At 44.0% G+C, this 19,525-nt stretch overlaps 1 protein-coding gene across 4 annotated transcripts in view; it reads right to left on the bottom strand.

The window, feature by feature from the left end:
- Positions 1-1,055: 1,055 nt before the first annotated feature.
- sgk1 (serum/glucocorticoid regulated kinase 1) overlaps positions 1,056-19,525 on the bottom strand; it is a 93,013-nt gene continuing 74,543 nt past the window's right edge. For 2 of the 4 annotated variants that reach the window (XM_055635965.1, XM_055635968.1), the window contains 12 exons: positions 7,969-8,047; positions 7,488-7,563; positions 7,340-7,389; positions 7,173-7,230; positions 6,955-7,038; positions 6,077-6,208; positions 5,496-5,608; positions 4,482-4,605; positions 3,469-3,564; positions 3,208-3,363; positions 2,838-2,927; positions 1,056-2,360 (listed from right to left, as the gene is read on the bottom strand). In XM_055635965.1, the coding sequence (XP_055491940.1) occupies positions 2,193-2,360; positions 2,838-2,927; positions 3,208-3,363; positions 3,469-3,564; positions 4,482-4,605; positions 5,496-5,608; positions 6,077-6,208; positions 6,955-7,038; positions 7,173-7,230; positions 7,340-7,389; positions 7,488-7,563; positions 7,969-8,047 (1,226 nt within the window). In that variant the 3' untranslated portion in view covers positions 1,056-2,192. Of the gene's footprint in view, positions 2,361-2,837; positions 2,928-3,207; positions 3,364-3,468; positions 3,565-4,481; positions 4,606-5,495; positions 5,609-6,076; positions 6,209-6,954; positions 7,039-7,172; positions 7,231-7,339; positions 7,390-7,487; positions 7,564-7,968; positions 8,048-8,320; positions 8,532-10,840; positions 10,999-19,525 lie in introns of those variants that run through there. The other 2 variants (XM_055635967.1, XM_055635966.1) reach the window with 2 other exon arrangements.

Genomic DNA, 19,525 nt, shown 5'->3' with positions numbered 1-19,525 from the left:
TCTGGGTATGCAAATACTCAGGAAATGACAATAAAGATATACAATACAATACAAGAGTCCTTTGCCTAGTGTAGGTGAATCAGGGACCAGAGGACATAGGTTTAAGGTGGAGAAAGAAGATTTCATAGGAATCTGAGGGGTAATTTTTTCCACACAAAGGGTGGCGGATGTATGGAACAAGCTGGTAGAGGAGGTAGGTGAGGCTGAGACTATTCCAACATTTAAGAAAGTTAAGACGGGTACATAGATCAGTCAGATTTGGAGAGATATGGACCAAATGCGGATAGGTAGGATAAGTGTAGCTGGGACATGTTGGTTGGTGTGGGCCGAAGAGCCTGTTTCCACGCTGTATCACTCTACTTCCTTCTTTGTACCTCCAAGGCCGTATTATCAACCATCTTAGCACTAGCATTCCTTCCTCAAACCACTCCACATCCCCTTAAATACCTTAGATACAAAATCTTTAGTTTCCCCTTGAAAGTTCATGTGATAGAAGCAGAATTAAGCCATTCGGCCCATCAAGTCTACTCCGCCATTCATTCATGGTTGGTCTATCCTTCCCTCTTAACCTCATTCTCTTGCCCTCTTACTGTAACCACTGCCACCCTTACTAATCAAGAATCTAGCAATCTCTGCCTTAAAAATGTCTATTGACAGCCTCCACAGCGTTCTGCGTCAATGAATTCAATAGACTCACTGCCCTCTGACCAAACAATATTTCTAATGATATGAGAATGTCTCTGTAAATCATCTAGACAATTGTATTTAATTACAGCAAGGGTTCAAACTGCTTTTGTGCAATGTCAAAATCTTTCCCACATATTCACATCCAAAACTCTTCTCCTAACAAATGATAGATTGGTGGAGAGCAAAAATAAAAGTGGCCTTCTAAAGCACGGAAAGTATTCAAGTGCATTAAACACGATGGTTGCCTTGAGAATACGTGAATTGGTTAGCCATGGGCATATCTAACCAACTTGCTTTGGACTATTGGTTGAATAAAGCATTATGAGTGCATTGAAAAAGTAATTACACTTCATGACAAAACTGGGGAATAACATTTTTTAAATAGTTTTACTTTATTGCAAACGCAACTTTAGTTCAGGAATGTGTACATTTCAAACCAAATTAAAATTATAGTCTATTATACAGTAAAACCATTTACATTATTGGTAATGTCTTAAATATACACATTAAAACTAGTGCAGCAACAGATCACATCATACAGATTTCTTTACATATGCGCAGCTGAAATGAGACAACCATTTAAATCTGGAATGCGATGAAGACAAAAAAATAATTTATGCACAAATGGGATTTCTAGCACACACAAGTCAGTTGGAAGTTATAAGACAAGACTCCACATTTATTTAGGGCATTTTGGTCCTAGAAACAAAATTCATAATTCTACCTTTAGCAGCAATGATTCAAGCATAACATAGTGAATCATTTCAGATTGTGCATGTGTGTACATGTTTCATTTGTATCTGCATATGTGCCCGTGTGCTCACACACACGTGTATGTGCACGTGTTCATGTGCGAGAGTATGTGTCTGTGCATGCATGCCTCCCGTTTGCTTGCACATGTGGTTTTCTTTAATGTACTTCGGAGAGCGATTAAGTTAGTGGAATAATATCTACAATTCAACTCATCTTCCTAGTCCCTGCTGCATCGAACAAAATCTCCCAAAGTCAAAGTTTAAACCAAAGAACGAATATTAAGTTCATCGGCTGTTACCAAAACCAAACGTCCAGCGGTGTTGACATTGCCGCATGTTGTGGGATAACACTTGAACGTGACCAATCCAATGCCTGCAACCTTGCTCATTGCAAAAGGCACATGTCGCGGGACCAACAGTCTTCGGACAACCATCATCCTTATTCAAGTCAGGTGGAAATGAAGAATCTTGAAATAATGGGATGATAGCAGGTTCTTATTGCGTCCCTTTTGATAGATGGACTTTCTTCCAGTGTGCAGCCACACAGCGCCACCGCAGTGCCCTCTCCCCGACACACTGGGCAACCAGTGTTCCTTGAAGACTTCCATCATTGCCTCAGAAATGGAATTGAAGGCCAGGCAGCTGCCAATGGTATGCGCAATTTTCCTTCCAGATAAGTCCCATTTCGCAGTAAATCCAAAAGAGATCTCAGCTGAGGTAAACCACCATCAGATAACTCATTTTGACGATTCACTACAGGAAGGAGTCAATGGGTGGAGCATAGGAAAATCCCAGAAAAGCTTCCGAAGCTTCCTTAACACTAGCAGTGATCAGAGCAGCATCAGGGGATCGGCCAATTGAGTTTGGAACAGGTTCCTCTGTGAACTCTGGGTCAAAGTGCTGCAGGTCAGAAGGTCCACTCTGGAATAATAATAATTTACAGAAAATAAAATTACAATGCCGGCATTTATTCTTTAAATAATTCCTCACATTTAAAAAAGAAATTACAAACTCAATCTGGTTTATTTGTGTAAATCATAGGTTATTGGGGCAGAATATTAAGCTATTTGGCCCATCAAGTCGACTCCACCATTCAATCATGGCTGATCTATCTTTCCCTCTCAACCCCATTCTCCTGCCTTCTCCCCACAACCCCCGACACCGTGCTAATCAAGAATCATACTGTACATATCTATTCAAGATGTATTCAAGAGAGAGTTAGATGTAGCTCTTAGGACTAACAGAATCTAGGGGAGTAAGCAGGAATGGGGTACTGATTTTGGATGATCAGCCATGATCATATTGAATGGTGGTGCTGGCTCAAAGGGCCGAATAGCCTACTCCTGCACCTATGTTTCTATTATTATGAAGCATTTCAGAGAGCAGCTAGTAACTTACCACATTGGGGTTAAATGGAGGCGTCAATTTCTTAGCATTGAGGTCAATCCAGTTTATTGGAGAAAAGAAGATGTGAGCCTTGATGTCCATCTGTAGAAAGAGTACAATACAGTCAAGCCCAAAGAGCTTCAACAGAAGAAACTTTTGATTGTCTAAAGCTACCTAGTTCCAATGTCAGGCATTTAAAATGTTGGAGCACAACTGGTACGGTTTAAAATTTGATTCCTGAAATTTTATTATTAGTATGTTTATTTTGATATAATTCAGGATGAGCATAATTAGATCATGTAAAGTAAAAGGAATATAGAGTAATCCGGGTGTAAATCCTTCCCTTAATCCCAAAACCCGAAAGAAACAACGGTTTACTTACAAAGTCTTCCTTTGCACCAATTCGCTTTGTCCGGTCTTTTTGCAGCAAGCCCTCCAGCAAATCTCTGGCCGCATTGGAGATGTTCGGTTTCAACAGAAGTGGTTTGTTCAGAATATTGTCGTACATTTCAGCCGTGTTCCTGCTGTAGAATGGAGGCTGCATCAAAGCAGAGAGCAAACGTTATTAATTTATAATAATCCAAAATGTCTAAATGAACAAAGCGTTTTGACTGTTGGTTAATAATGCACTCATGAGACTTACCAATCCATACAACATCTCATAGAGAACGGCACCCAGGCACCACCAGTCAACTGTTCGGTCATAGGGCTGCTTGTGCAAAACCTCAGGAGCCAAGTACTGGAAGATAAGAAAGGAAAAGGCAACGTTAAATGACTTGTTTTGTTTTACAAGGAGAAAGAATAAAGAAACTAATCACTATAAAGACAGACAAATCTTCTCGAACCATGTTTAGTTTAGAGATGCAGTGTGGAAACAGGCCCTTCGGCCCACTGAGTCCATGCTGAACATCGATCACCCGTACACCAGTTTTATGATATCCCACTTTCGCATCCTACACACTAGGGACAATTTGCAGGAGCCAATTTACCTTCAAACTTGCACGTCTTGGGAATGTGGGAAGAAACTGGAGCAAACCCACATGGCCACTGGGAGAACGTACAAACTCTGCACAGACAGCACCCACAGTCACGATTGTTCTGGGTCTCCACCACTGGACCACTTTGCTGCCCATTTGCTGGTTAATGCTTTCACATTTAGTTAAAAAGAGCCACTTTAAAGAGCTTTGATTCCATGTTGGTTCCTAGTTCTGCAGCCCCTGCTACATGATACCAACAGAAACTAATACAGCAAATGTGTGTAGGCTGGCGTGTGTACACAGCTGCTAATACTACTGTATCAGATCTTTCCTCAAAACCAGGGGAGACCCACATTTGACAGCAAAGGAAAACCGCAAACTAAATCAATACGGCTAGTTCAGCTCTGATCTTGACCACAACTGGGATTTTTTGTTTTTTTTTAAACTACAGCCGTAAGAGGGGCCAGGGGCTTAATGGCAACATATTCATCTTTCTTCTTATATTGTACACACTCTCCCGACCCCACCCACCACCCTCCTCCCCCTCCGTCACAAGCTCTGCAATGGTGGCAGTAAGTGGAAGCTAAACATGTTACTGACTCAAAATGTCACCCGAAACAAAATGAGAGTTGGGGTAGCAAAGAAAAGAACCCATAACAATGTCTGATGTTACACCTACCTCTGGTGTGCCACAGAAAGTGCATGTTGTGTCATTTGATTCAATATTCTCTTTGCATAGGCCAAAATCAGTTAGAACAATGTGGCCCTGGCGATCAAGTAAGATATTCTCAGGCTTCAAATCTCTGCAGAATAAAACACATGAAAAGAGATGCTTACAATCCATTCACATCAACATCCAGAGATAGGGTAGACATTCAAACCCTTTTTTTCCCAGGGGAAAATGTTAAAGACTCAAGGGCATTGTTTTAAAGTGATGGGGGCAAAGTTTAAAGATGTGCACAGCATGTTTTTTTTATGGGTAGTGGGTACTTGGAATACACTCAGGGTGGTGGTGTGTGGATACCACAGTGGCATTTAAGAGTCATAGAGGCACAAAAGGCCCTACAGCCCAACATGCATGTCGACCGAAATGCTTCATCTAAAAGAATCCCGTTCCAACATTTGGCCCATATCCCTCTCAACCTTTCCTGTCCAGGTTCCTAAGTCATAGGAGCAGAGGTAGGCCATTTGGCCCATCAAGTCTACTCCACCATCCAATCATGGGTGATTGATCTTTCCCTCTCATCCCCATTCAACAAGGGCTGAAGAGGGCCGGGCGTGGAGAGGGACATCGGATCGCGGAATGACCGAAATGGAGACGGCTGCAGCTGGGACTATAAAATAGCTCTGTCATTCCTATCCATGTACTATTCGCTTTTAGGCACATAGATGTGCATGGAATGGAGGGATTTGGATCACCTACAGGCAGAGATTACTTTAATGTGGCATCATGTTTGGCACGGACATTGTGGGCCAAAGGGCCTGTTCCTGTGCTGTACAATACTGTTCTACCTTAACATCCAACCGAACACAAAATCTTATAGCTCAGTGAGTTGAATAATATCAATGTTTAAAACATGAGGCCACCAAAACCCTGGTGTTTCACGGACGTGCTAGCACAAAGCAGTTAAAGGGCACGGGTCAAATTGTTCTGCATGCAGGGCTGCTATCCTAAGGCAGAGTCTTTACCAACCTGTAAACAATGTTGAGGGAGTGCAGGTATCCCAGAGCACTGGCAATCTCAGCAGCATAAAATCTGGCACGAGGTTCCAGGAAGCAACGCTCACGTTGCAGGTGATAAAACAACTAGAGAAAGAAGAGCAATAAATAAATATACATGGATGGAAAAACAATCCAGCTGCCCTCCCAGTGCAATATAGACAATAAGAGGAAATGTTACCCCACCCCTTGCCCACCTATAGATTTAACATTTCTTAGATAATTGGAGTTACTGATCCCAAATTGTTGTTATCAGGCAACTGAATCATCCTACACAATTAGAGAGCAGTGCTGAACTACTATCTACCTCATTGGTGACCCTCGGACTATCATTGATTGGACTTTGCTGGTTTTACCAGTCAACGGGAAAGAAACTACAAAAGCTTTTCACTGTACCTTGGTACACGTGACAATAAACTAAACCGAAATTAACAAATGGTGTCCTCCACATCCCTTTGTAAATCTCACACCTTCCCCTCACCCTGTCTTTGCGACAGGGATGGCTGGTACTTGGAATGGTACATCTCGCCTTGTAGCCAGTCCTGGGCAGCTTACCTCGCCTCCATTGATGTAGTCGAGGACAAAGTAGAGCTTGTCAGCTGTCTGGAAGGAGTAGTGGAGGCCGACCAAGAAAGGGTGTTTCACGTTCTTCAGCAGCACGTTGCGCTCTGACATGATGTGTTTTTCCTTAAATAGACACAAAGAAACAGAAGAATGAGCGGCCAAGCTCAAATCAATCAGTCTCCCGATCAGTCTGATGAAGGGTCTCGAGCTGAAACACCACCTATTCCTTTTCTCCAGAGATGCTGCCTGACCCACTGAGTTACTCCAACATTTCTGTCTACCTTTAGTGTAAATCAGCATCTGCAATTCTTTCCTACACAGATTCCCTTTGTGATCCAATTGTCATTTGCCTTGCTCAGTCCAGCCCCCCCCCCCCCCCCCCCCCCCCCCCCCCCCCCCAGTCTGAAGAGGGGTCCCAACCAAAAACATCACCTATCTATGTCCTGCACCTTTTCCCCAGCCAACAATGGGCCATTATGGCCTCCACCCTTCCTTGGGCATCTGCAGCAGGCTCTGATTTGTACTGGACTTTTCCTACCACCCAACCCCCACCCCATTACTTTCAGGCTAAAGAAGGGTTTCCATCCAAAGCATTACCCATCCTTTTTTCTCCAGAGATGCAGTCTGACCTCCGAGTTAATCCAGCACTTATGTCTATATCCTGCAGAGATGCAGCCTGACTCGCCCAGTTACTCCAGCACTTTGTGGGGTTTTTTTGCTCAAGATTTCAACATCTGCAATTCCTTATGTCAAGCATAAGCATTGTCCATGTAAGCTGCAGTTAGCCTGTGTGCCTGTCTCAATCCCTTCGAAGCCCCATTTCAGCAGTCAGCGTAAAATAATATCTCCTGAGCCGCAGCAATTATTACCTCCTTTTTCTTCAGTATGGCTTTTTTCTGCAAGACTTTTACTGCGTAAAACTGGTCGTCAGTCCTGTGTTTGGCCAGTAGGACCTATGGAAGGGAAAGCCGGAATATCAGGGAAATGCATTTGCAACAAAAAAAACGAGGCTAAACAAATAAACCATTTTACAGTGCAGTTGTTCAAATCGCTTTTTTTTATAACAACAAAAATGCTGATTACAAACCTTTCCAAAACTTCCTTTGCCGATGACTTTCAGAAAGTTGAAGTCACTTGGTTTGGCTCTGAAGAAAAGGAAAATAAGAGTCATTAGTAAAGGCAGGCGATTGAAAGGCAAGCAATTGAAATAAACTCAATTGATTACTCGATGAAATAGACTCCACTAATACTTACTGAGGGTTGGAAGACGGCCCCAGATTTATCTGCGCTGTTGTTGGGCTGGGCTGGAGGAGAAACCAGATCACAGGAAGAGTTAAACTCTGCTCCAGGGAAGAGCCACGGACAAAAACGGAATCAGATCCTCGACATGTGTTCAACTCACCGGGGGGGACGGCGGGCTGTTTCCATTTGTTTCGGTCTCCTTCGGACTAGCGTGTAACATAGCTGGCACTTCTGAGCTGTATCAAAGACACAATTTAGGGGGGAAAAAGTCAGTAAACTGGCTGAACCGACGGCCAGCCGGCTCCCGATCCGGCCGCAAACTCCGAGCTCCAAGCACGAATCAGCGAGTATGATTTCAGCAAGAACAAAGCCTTGCTTCAGCCCAGGGAGATTATAGCCGGGGATGTCTCGGTGCGGACAGGCGCGCTATTGTGTGCGGGCCCAGGTGCTCGCTTCTGACTGGGAAACGGACTCTTTTTCAGACCAAACCCCCAGCCACCCGCTCGAACCTCCCTCCTTTCCCCACTAACGCTGCCACCGCCTCAAGTCAGCTATCAGCTGCCGACAACTCCTGCACACAGTGCCCGCCGTTAGTGCATGCAACAAGTGGTCGGCGAGAGGAGGACAAAAACGTGACTTACTGTTTGCAAGCGTAGGAGTGAGAGGCTGCTAGTTTCTGGATGAGATCGTTCAGTCCCATTCGCTTTTGCTTCATAAAAGCTGCGCAAAAAAAATAAAAAAATACTTAGACCGACTTTTAGCAAGGCTGCTTGAAAAAAGTTACAAAACCCGATCAACTCAAACTTTCTGCATCTTACTTCCGAAAATAAATGGTCATTTACAATTTTACAAAGTCATTTGCCAATTTACGAAGTTAAGAGAACAGCGAATTTTAGGCAAGAATATACTGTGGTAACTTTGAACACCTCTGCAACTTTTTGCTTGACACGAAACATAAAAGAACCAGCAAACTTGATTAAAAGGCAATATTACCGGTGAGTATCGCGACCACACCTCGCATTTTGGAGTACGTCAAGATAGATGCCGAAGAGCTGGATTTAACAGTCATGTTAAAAAGCCGGTCGCTTTATTAGACTGAGAGATTGGATTTTTGAGTTTCCCCTGACTACTTGTGTATAATCCTTTCTCACAGAGAGATTGCCGACTGATGGATATTTGTGGTAGACCCACGTATATATGCTGGTAGGAGAGTTGACCGGGGGCGTTGGTATGTGAGCCATGATGTAGCGGTACTGGGCGGTCCGAGCCGCTGTGAGTCAGACTGCCAATAACACTCGCCCTCAACTCGAGCGTCACACTCTTGCAACAGCTGCCAGTAGCAACAAAACCATCGACCTGTGTGTGACAGACCCCTGGGAATATCACCCCGTCCCCTCACACCCCCACCTGCTCATCTCCCACTTCCCTGGCCTGCTGGATATCTAACTTCCAAATAACCCCTTGCATTCCCACTCTCCCTGTCCCTCCCCCGACTTCATGCTAATTTCACCCGTTGGTATCCCTTTATGATCACCTCGTCTCTAGCCAACAATGGACCTTTGTGCGCTCCGCTCCCCCCCCCCCCCCCCCCCCCCCCCCCCCCAAGTCATCGACGCAGGCTTTGCTTTGCTCTGTACCTTCCCATACCTCTCTCTAGTTTTCCCCTCCCCTGATACTCAGTATGATGAAGGGTCTCGACCCGAACCGTCACCTATTCCCTCTTCTCTCTAGAGATGTTGCCTGACCCGCTGAATTACACCAGCGTTGTGTGTCCATCGGCGGCGAAAACGGTTCGGGCAGATTTGTAAGACATCGGGGCATTTGCGAGCTGCAGAGGCAGGTGTTGGGATCCTTGCCACTTTAATTCTGGAAACTTCGTTCAGTCATGTCACTTTCACCAGATTTAAAACAGAACTCGCATCAATGTGCGGGATGCGTCATGGAGCAGGCAGTCATAGTGGGAGAATTCAGTGTCATAAAAGGAAACTATTTTTCATCAATAATATAGAAGTGGCTGGCCATTTGCCGTTTCCTAAACCGGGCAGTAAAGTATGACTGATTACTGCAACGGCCCCTTTTTTGGCGTGGGAGTTCGTTTGTCCAAAGCATCATTTGTCGCCTGGGTAGCACAGACCTGTCACAGGCGCCACGGCTCCAGCAAAGGCCGAGGTCCTTCACCCGCTCTTGTCAAACCTACTGCCCGTGGTCTTTAAGTTAATATATGCAACATTGCCCAGTCATTAGCGGCCTGGACTTCATAAATTAAAGGAGCAGAATCGGGCCATTCGGCCCATCAAGTGTACTCCACCATTCAACCATGGCTGATCTATCTCTTCCTCCTAAACCCCATTCTCATACCCTCTCCCCAGAACCCCTGATGCCAGTACTATCAATAATCTGTCATTCTCCGCCTTAAAAATATCCAATGACTTGGTTTCCACAGCCTTCTGTGGCAATGGATTCCACAGATTTACCACCCTCTGGCTAAAGAAATTCCTCCTTATCTCCTTTATCGTCCTTTAATCGGATTGTCCTTTAATCTGAGGGTATGGCCACTGGTCCTAGACTCTCTCACTAGTGGAAACATCTTCTCCACATCCATTCTATTCAGACCTTTCACTATTCGTAAGTTTCAATGAGGTCCCCCTCCCGCTTCCAAACTCCAGCGAGTACAGACCCAGTGCCGTCAAACACTCACTATTGCCAGTCAACTCATCAGCATCAGTTAAATGTACCGAATGGTTGACTGAACGACGATTGACATTAAAATTAATTCACCTCCGGATTAATCTACACATTAAGAACCCAGGTAAATCAGTGATAATGGTCACATTAACTTGGTGTTTGATAAATAGGGAGACAGAACGTCTCCATCCTGCATTGGTTCCAAATGTTGACAACTTAAGTCACAAAAATGTCAATTTTTTGGACGAAGCATTTTTTGTTCAACATATATGATGAATGCAAAGAAACCAGCAGCCCAGTGTCTGAGACACCAGGAACGCCTGAGGATTAAATCTTGAGCAAAACACGTAGTGCTGGAGAAATTCAGCGGGTTAGACGCTAGCATCTCTGGAGGGAATGGATGGGCGACGTTTCTGAAGAAGGGTCTCGACCAAATACGTCGTCTGTCCATTCCTTCCGGAGATGTCGCCTGACTCGCCGTGTTCCTCCAGCGCTCTTTGGTCTGAGCTATTTGCAAATGACACCTGGTCTAAATAAACATCCCCCCTCTCTTGTACAGCGTCTTAAGTGTTTTACAACATTGGCTATCGATGTGACCTTCCGGGCCCTTCGTTAGATGTCACTCGCTTCCTGCTGAATTACCATACAACGCCGGTGAAATGACCATCTGATGACCGCACTGGCCGGTCGCGGTGGAAACTGACCTGCGTTTCCTACCGAGCCCACCGCTAATGCATAACGCGGACTGTTCAAGGTCGTCTTTCACGCCGACGCAGTCTAACGCTACAGGAATCCAATCCACCCTCTCAGCAGCGAGAGATATCTAACCTGTGAATGAAGCCTTTTCTGCGAAATTTCTCATCGTCACCTCCACTTGCTGGCGGGCGGCCGCATACCAATCCACTGGGAGCTGACAGAGACTGACTCAGTGGAATGTCCTTCAATATATACCGCCCTGAATTACACGTTAATAGGTATAGATAACTTATCACTGTACGTCGGCCATAAATTCCACAACGCAAGGGGCTGTTTGCTTTATCACACGGTTAAAAGCGGAACTCGCGCAACATATGTACTTGACCTCCGCATAGCAACATGTCACACCCTATATACTATTTACTTTTCTTTAAAACAACATTTCCGAAGTGCCAGCGGGCTGTAATTATTCTAACTTAAAGGGAAATTGTATTAGCAGCAGCTGAGGTGCGTTGGCCACTCGAGTGTCACCAAGTCTGGCGGCGCCTGTGCTCACTCCTGTTCCGGTACTACAGGCACCGAGGTAATTTGCGCGGATGGGACTTGCTGAGACTGCTTGCAGGAGACCGGATAGCCCCGGGGCGGAGGAGGCGCCCCTTGCTAATTCCTGGCATCCAGCACAGGTTTCCTCCGAGCGAAGCTCACTAGTCATCGAGTCTTACAGTGGAAATAGGCCCTTCGGCCCAACGCCCACACCGGCCAACATGTTCCCGTCAATGCTAGTCCCACCTACCTGCGTTTGGCCCATATCCCTCTGTCTAAACAGTGCCTCACCACTGATTTTTGTTGTAAGCGAAAAGGAGGAATTTTCTGTAATTGTGCCGAGTTTACTCATAGATCATTCCTTGTGCCTGAGCAGTTAATCACAGGAAATACTGCACTTTCCTTAAACAGTCATGTATAGAATCTAGCTCTGGGGCACAACGCTTCCCTGCTGAGCTAATGTGGCTTCTTTAGCAAGTTCCATTTGATTGCATTTGGCCCTTATCTCTGTCCAAACCACAAACCTGGCCAAATGGTTTTAACTCAGTGGGCCAGGCAGCATCTCTGGAGAAAGTGAATATTTTCCTATTCCTTTTCTCCAGGTTTGCTGATAATCCAGCATTTTGTGTCTATCTATGGTGTGAACCAGCATCAGCAGTTCTTTCCTACACAAATGGTTTTGAACTTTAATTTGGAGATATGGTGCATCCTTCAGGCCATCGAGTTCATGCTGCCCAGCGATCACACCGTACACTAGCACTATTCTACACATCAAGGGCAATTTACAATTTTTACCAAACTCAAATAACCTACAAACTTGGCCGTCTTTGGAGTGTGGGAGGAAACTGGAGCACCCAGAGAAAACCCACATGGTCACAGGGAGAATGTACAAACTCTATACAGACAGCAATCGTATTCAGAATCGAACCCGGGTCTCTAGCATTGTGAGGCAGCAACTCTACCACTGCACCACACTAGATCCCCAGTGATCCTCTCAATCTATCCCCCACACTGATCTTCAGTGACCTACTCGGTCTATCACCCCACCCCACCATACTTATTTCTAGTGGCCCTTCCACCAATCCCCACAGAAGTCCCATACCCATTGCTCTATCCCCATCAATCTCTACCTTTAAAGCCAATAACTTAATTGCTCATAAGTATGTCGCAAAATATATTTGTTCGTGGTACAGCTTCCTGAGAGATGGTGTTATCACCTCTGTGCAATGTGTATGGGATTCACCCTAGATAGACGCAAAGTGCTGGAGTAACTTAGCGGGTCAGGCAGCATCTCTGGAGAAAAAGGATGGTCGACGTTTCGGGTCGGGCCACTTCTTCAGACATCTGAAACATCACCCATCCAACCCGAAACGTCACTCATCTTTTTCCTCTGGAGATGCTGCCTGACCCGCTGAGTTACTCCAGCACTTTGTGGTATATTTTTGGTATATATCCGCATGCGCAGTTCCTTTCTGTATGTTAACGCATCCTGTTGTGGGTAACATTGGGCAGAGTGACGTGCCAGCCCTCTCTCATTGCTGCGTCCTTTTTCACTTTAATGTTAAAAGAACCTGGGCATTCCAGTGTCTCCCAGCTGTATCCTTACTTCTTGCAGCTGCAGCAGACAATGCAAACATTTCAGACTCGGGACGTGCCAGAGAGAAAGCAGTAGAAAACTGAGTTAATCTATCTGTAGAACACTGATACACCATTTAACTGGTGACCTGTTTGAATCGCACAAGTAAAGTCATCTATACGCAGCTTGCCACTGAGCGGGCTAAATATAGTCTCTATAGTGTGATCATTCCTATACATTTCCAGATGAATTTCAGTCTGCACTGTTGCACAATAATATGGAAGGTGCAGGATGTGTTGAGTCCTGTGGGGCCCAGAGGACGCATTGTGCTTTTAGCGTAAGGGTGAGGGGGAGGGGAGAAGATGATGAAGTTGTTGGAAGCAAGTTTATTATTTTTGATCTTTTTTTTAATGCCCACATTGTGTGACTAATTTTATTTTACTGGAAACAATTTTAGATGATTGGGGAACAGTCACTGTGATTAACCATTTAAAAAAAAAAGTTTGCTTTGTAAGAATGTTATGGGAGATAATTGAAATGGAGAGAAAGTTTAGGTACAATGTAATAGGTATTATAAGATGAAACTATCCACAATAAATTAAAAAACAGAAATACTATTTTTGCAAATAAATCATAAAGAAACAGATTAGACGGCCACAGGCTTTGATATGGAAAATTAATGATTGGTTTTGATAAATTCAGTTTATTGTTCGGAAAATAATTTGTTTCTCATTATTTAACCCCTTGCTGAAAAAAATAATGAGCAAATGTTAAGTACTGTTCTTAAAGATCTCCCACCTTATACCTATTTAAGAAGGAACTGCAGATGCTGGAAAATCAAAGGTACACAAAAATGCTGGAAAAACTCAGTGGGTGCAGCAGCATCTATGGAGCAGAGGAGATAGGCAACGTTTCGGCCTGAAACGTTGCCCATCTCCTTCGCTCCATAGACTCCATAGATGCTGCTGCACCTGCTGAGTTTCTCCAGCATTTTTGTGTACCTCCCACCTTATACCTCCTGTGGGCATTTCACAATTTAGTAAAGAATAGGCAATGAGCGTTAGCAGTCAATCAATGTCACTGGATATCAATTCTTAGTGACTTCTTTGTGTAAATAGTATTTCTGTTTTTAAATTTATTATTATGGTTAGCTTTTATCATCTATTAAGTTGTGCCTAAACTTTCTCTCCAATTAAATTTTCTCCCACGACATTCTTACAAAACAAACTTTTTTTTGATACGCAATCACCATGACTGTTCCCCAACCATCTAAAAATGCTTCCAGTAATGACCAATGTCAGCGGATATCAATTGAAAACTGGTCTTTTTAGTGACACATTCTTGTGGTAAAAATTAATGACCAACAGCATAGATCATAGATTATGCTTTATACTGCAAATTATCTGACAGGTTAATACATTTTATTTTAAGCATTTAAATCCCCCCACCCCACACATATACGCACACACACTTTCCTCCTGAAAGCCCCAATTTGTGCAAGGGTAATGTTATGAGTGTAACGTAACAGATCTACAGCCAGCTGAGTAGACCCTCTCTACATGACACACTGTAAAATGAACAGCTTGGGTGGTCTTGTCGCCACTGCTGCTCACTGTACAGCCAACCAGCAAGAAGCTGCATGACAACAATCCAGTTAAATATTTCCAGAGTATTTTTCATTTGCTTTCCTAGACAACATCCAATTGTAGTTTCCAAACAAAATATTGTCTTATACTATTATCTCAAAACAATAAATGATATCACAATAGAACTGTGATAGATCACAAAGTGTGGCACGATGGCACAGCAGTAGAGTTGCTGCCTTACAGCGCTTGCAGCTCCAGAGACCTGGGTTCGATCCCGACTACGCTGTCTGTACTGCTTTGTACGCTCTCCCCGTGACCTGCATGGGTTTGCTCCGAGATCTTCGGTTTCCCCCTACACTCCAAAGATGTACAGGTTAATTGATTTGGTAAATCTAAAAATTGTCCCTAGTGGGTGTAGGATAGTGTTAATGTGCAGGGATCATTGGTCAGCACAGACCCGGTGGGCCGAAGGGCCTGTTTCCACACTGTATCTATAAACTAAACTAAACAAAAATCAGCAAAGACCAAAAGAATGAGTGGAATTTTAATCTACTACCCTGCACCAAACCTTTACCTCATGACTTTCAAAGGTTTAAACCTGACCTTAAAGTCTTTAAATAAACAACAAAACTTGTCAACAGCATTTGATACATCTTATAGCAACATTTATGATTGTTTACAAACTATCTTAAATAAAGCTATTACATATTGAAAATAATTCCATTGGTCTCTTGTGCTAATGTGATGGGAAAGTGCCAATGTGCCCCTGAGATGTGATAAAGTGTCTAACCTGTCCGCAAAGTGTGGGAAAGTGACGTCGTCAAGAGGTGTGAGAAAGCGTCCAAGTGTGGGAAAGTGTGTATCTGACGTGTATGTAAATTACAAAGCATGGTGGTAGGTTCAGATCTCACGTTCTCCAAAACATAACAAACATAATCAGAATCAACAACCAAATCAGAAGCCATCCCTCGATTAGCTAAAAATAATTACTCAACGATCCTATAGTCACACCAGCCAAACAGTGGTAGAGCTCCTGCCCCACAGCGCCAGAGACCCTGGTTTGATCCTGACCTCGGGTGCTGTCTGTGTGGAGTTTGCATGTTCTCCTTGTGACCGTATGGGTTTCATCCGGGTGCTCCGGTATCCTCCCACATACCAAAGACGTAGGAGTTTATTTGGCGTCTGTAAGTTGCCCCGACTGTGTAGGGAGTGGATGCGAAAGTGGGATCACATAGAACTAGTGTGTGAACTGGTGATCGATGGTTGGTGGGGATTCAGTAGGTCAAAGAGCCTATTTCCATGCTGTATCTCTAAACTAAAACGGGTTAAAAATAGTTCAATGCTGCATAATAATTTTCCCATCTATATTACATTTGCACTTAATTTTGAAACATAGTCAGCAGATTATATATATATATATAGGTTTAGGTATATTATTGTCACGAGTACGAAGGTACAGTGAAATATTTTGTTTTGCATGCTATCCAGTCAAATCAGATAATACTATACACAAGTACAATCAAGTACAATAGGTAGAGTGAAGGGAAAAATACAGAGTGCAGAATATAGTTCTCAGCATTATAGCACAACAGATTATATATTTAATCATTCAAAACAATTACAAATCTCTCCAGAGTCTACTTGTCTTATTTTCCCACACCGTTCTATTTGCTGTGCCTCGCTAACTCACTGAAATTTAATACATTGAGTCTCGTCTTAGTACCCTTTGCATCAGTGATTTCAGTGTTGTCCCATTTCCCACATTCAGTTCCTCACACGCATTCCCCTATTCATTCTAAACACCCACCCATCAGAAGACTGTGCCTGGGATATAATGGTTGAAACTGCTTTTGAACTGCAATGTACCTCAAGAATCCAGCAGCAGGCCCCGGTCACATCTGAAAACCTGCAAACAGCAACCACACCACCTATCCCACTCCTATCTCAACCTACCAGGGTTAGAATCCTGAGCAATTCTAAATCATGGCTCCGGGTGTGTTTTCATAACCAATGCACATGTCGCTAAAGCAAAAAAAAAAAATCTACATAGCATCATAGAATCAAATAGTGTGGAAACAGGCCCTTCGGCCGATATGTCGTATCAATACTAGACCCACCTGCCTGCGTTTGGCCCATATCCCGTTTAAACCTGTCCTATCTATGTACCTGCCTAAATGTTTCTTAAACGTTGCGATAGTACAGATGTTGGAAATACTCGGCATGTCAGAGAGAACCTGTACTATGCAAAACACTTATGTGCTTCAGCTCGATGGCCTTCCATTAGACCAGGCTGTAAATTACTTTAAGACCCCAGTTTGAGAGACGCATTATACAGGCACAGAAACAAACGAGACAATATCAGGGAAGATTGGAGAGGAAAGGACAAAGTCAAAAGGTCATAAGTGATAGGAATTAGAACTAGGCCATTCAGCCCATGAAGTCTACTCCACTATTCAATCATAGCTGATCTATCTCTCCCTCCTAATCCCATTCTCCTGCCTTCTCCCCATAACCTCTGACACCTGTACTAATCAAGAATCTATCTATCTCTGCCTTAAAAATACCCCCTGACTTGGCCTCCACAGCTTTCTGTGGCAAAGAATTCCAGATTCGCCACCCTCTGACTAAAGAAATTTCTCCTCATCTCCTTATTAAAAGAACGTCCTTTAATTCTGAGGCTACGACATCTAGTCCTAGACTCTCCCACTAGTGGAAACATCCTCTCTACATCCACTCTATCCAAGCCTTTCACTATTCTGTGTGGTTCAATGATGTCCCGCCTTATTCTTCTAAACTCACCCTCCCTCCTACCTTGGAGATGAACTTTATTTGTCTTTCCAAGTCATAAAGTCCAAATCCTCCAGTCCCCAGTAAGTCTACCACATCCCAGTTCCCCAGATTGTCCTCCAAGCCACAACCCTGCCCAACCTGTGCTTCATGAAGATGCAAGGAACTTCAAATGCTGGAAGGAATGTTGTGTAGAACACACAGTACTGGGACTAACTCAGTGGGTCAGGCCACATCTCTGGAGGACATGGATAGGTGACGCTTTGGGTCTGAACCCTTCCTCTAGATTGGGTTAGGTGGGTCACCTTCATAAATGGGTTGGGCTCTACCAAACCATGGAGGGCAGTGGGGCAAAAAGGGAGCCACAGAGAGGCCAGACCTGGAGGAGAAAGTGACATGCCTCTGCCAAACACTATCAAAGAAGTAGCTGGGCTCTTAATCTCTTCATCCTCGTTCTACAAAGAACTTCATCTTCCCTTTAATCGACATTGGTAACTCGTTGCAAACTGAATGCAAAGAGATGAGGTGGGATTTGGACTTGGTCCACACAGTTAGCAAAGCTGCAACAGAAATTGGATCCCTTAATGTGGAGACACATTTTCTGTGGGGAGGATGAGATGCCTGAATTATCAGATGGGCGATTCACTTAAATATTATTGTCCTACCATTATAGAAGGACGATAGTAGATTCCTTTATCCAGGACAAAGGAATCTACCATGCCGTTTCTTACCATGATAATATCCAGGAAATCCAAGATAAATTTTTCCATTTGAATATGCACTCAAGACTTCTGGGCCAAACATTGTTCAGGGGCAGTATGGCTGTAAAACAGTGGAAGCCTACTGCAGCCATTATGGACGTTTCTCCCGTCGGCTGGCTCTCTGTCCATCTCAAGCCTTTGTGCCAGACGTTTATCTTTGCCCACAGTCCCTTTACTCGCATCAGTGGGTTTTCCAGTGTTGGGAAGGATTGTGGAGGGATCTTATACAGGACAGACTGTGCGAGAAATACCCTGTGCCTGCTGGTACCGACATACCTTTCACCTGCAGACAGAAGCGAGCATGCTTTGCTTTATGTGTGTGTGTGTGTGTGTGTTTGTGTGTACACAATGGCAGGCCAGGGTGAGCACAGACCACTCCAACATTCTACAGCAGTCTTCTCTGCAAGTGTGTCACACCAACTTAGCAAAAGGCAGGAGCAGCATTTTTCCCTGCGGTCTGAGGCAGCAACGAGACATCACTGGCAAGCATCCCTGCAGCAACACGCAGCAAAGGGGTCATTTAATCCACTTAAACTAATTACCTGGTGCAGCTCAGATTTGGCTCCACCTCCACCAGGACATGCTCCAATGCTAACCTTTCTGGGTGATGCAGTGCAGTAGCACACTGAAATATTCTCACAAGCATTTTATTCAGCACCACCCGCATTTCAGTGGTAAACAGACCAAGATGTTACACTGAGATCTGCCAGCAGATCACTGCCTGTGCTTTGTGTTTCCTTTGCCTTGTATGTTGACCGTCTCGGCTACCTGCTCTTTCAGCCTCAACGCCAGCTCTGGAGATTGTGCAAACCCCGAATCACCTCTATTTCGTAAAATTTCCATCTTTTCAAAATGTATCCCCAAAACTTCTTGTCACTTTAATTTTCCATATCATTCCCATCCTGACCTCCTATCGTAATATTGGATACATTCCTGCAAGGGCACAAACCATAATGTCCTGTCACATCAATTTAAGCTTGGATAACACCTCCAATTTTGGAACATCCACATTGAAGCATTTGGACGAGATTCATTCAACAATTTTAAATATTGCCCCTACTATACCCATTTCCATCTCCTCTAGAGACATTTGATGTAGACACAAAATGCTGGAGTAACTCAGCAGGACAGGCAACATCTCTGGATAGAAAGAATGGGTGACATTTTAGGTCGAGACCGTTCTTCAGACCCGAAACGTCACCCATTCCTTCGCTCCAGAGATGCTGCCTGTCCCGCTGAGTTACTCCCGCATTTTGTGTCTATCTTCGGTGTAAACCAGCATCTGCAGTTCCTTCCTACACATAACCATTTTCAACTGTAGACCCTGAATTTGACCCAGTTGCCATCTATATTATCTTATACCAGCATTATTCTTGTCATTTAATCTCTACCTGGACCTCCAAATTATTTCCCAAGCTAATAGACGGTTATTGATTTGAAAACATGAACCAGGTATTTCCATCGTTTTTACTTTTAACTTTACATTTCCAGCATCTGCAATATGTCCCTTTTGTATTGTTGAAATTGAAGTTGTGGTCCTGTAAAGAATTACTCGCGTTGGAAT

The sequence above is a fragment of the Leucoraja erinacea genome, chromosome 5 (assembly GCF_028641065.1).
Source record: "Leucoraja erinacea ecotype New England chromosome 5, Leri_hhj_1, whole genome shotgun sequence".
NCBI lineage: Eukaryota > Metazoa > Chordata > Chondrichthyes > Rajiformes > Rajidae > Leucoraja > Leucoraja erinaceus.
Note: the sequence above shows the minus strand (reverse complement) of the source record. Positions and strands in the feature narration are given on the sequence as shown.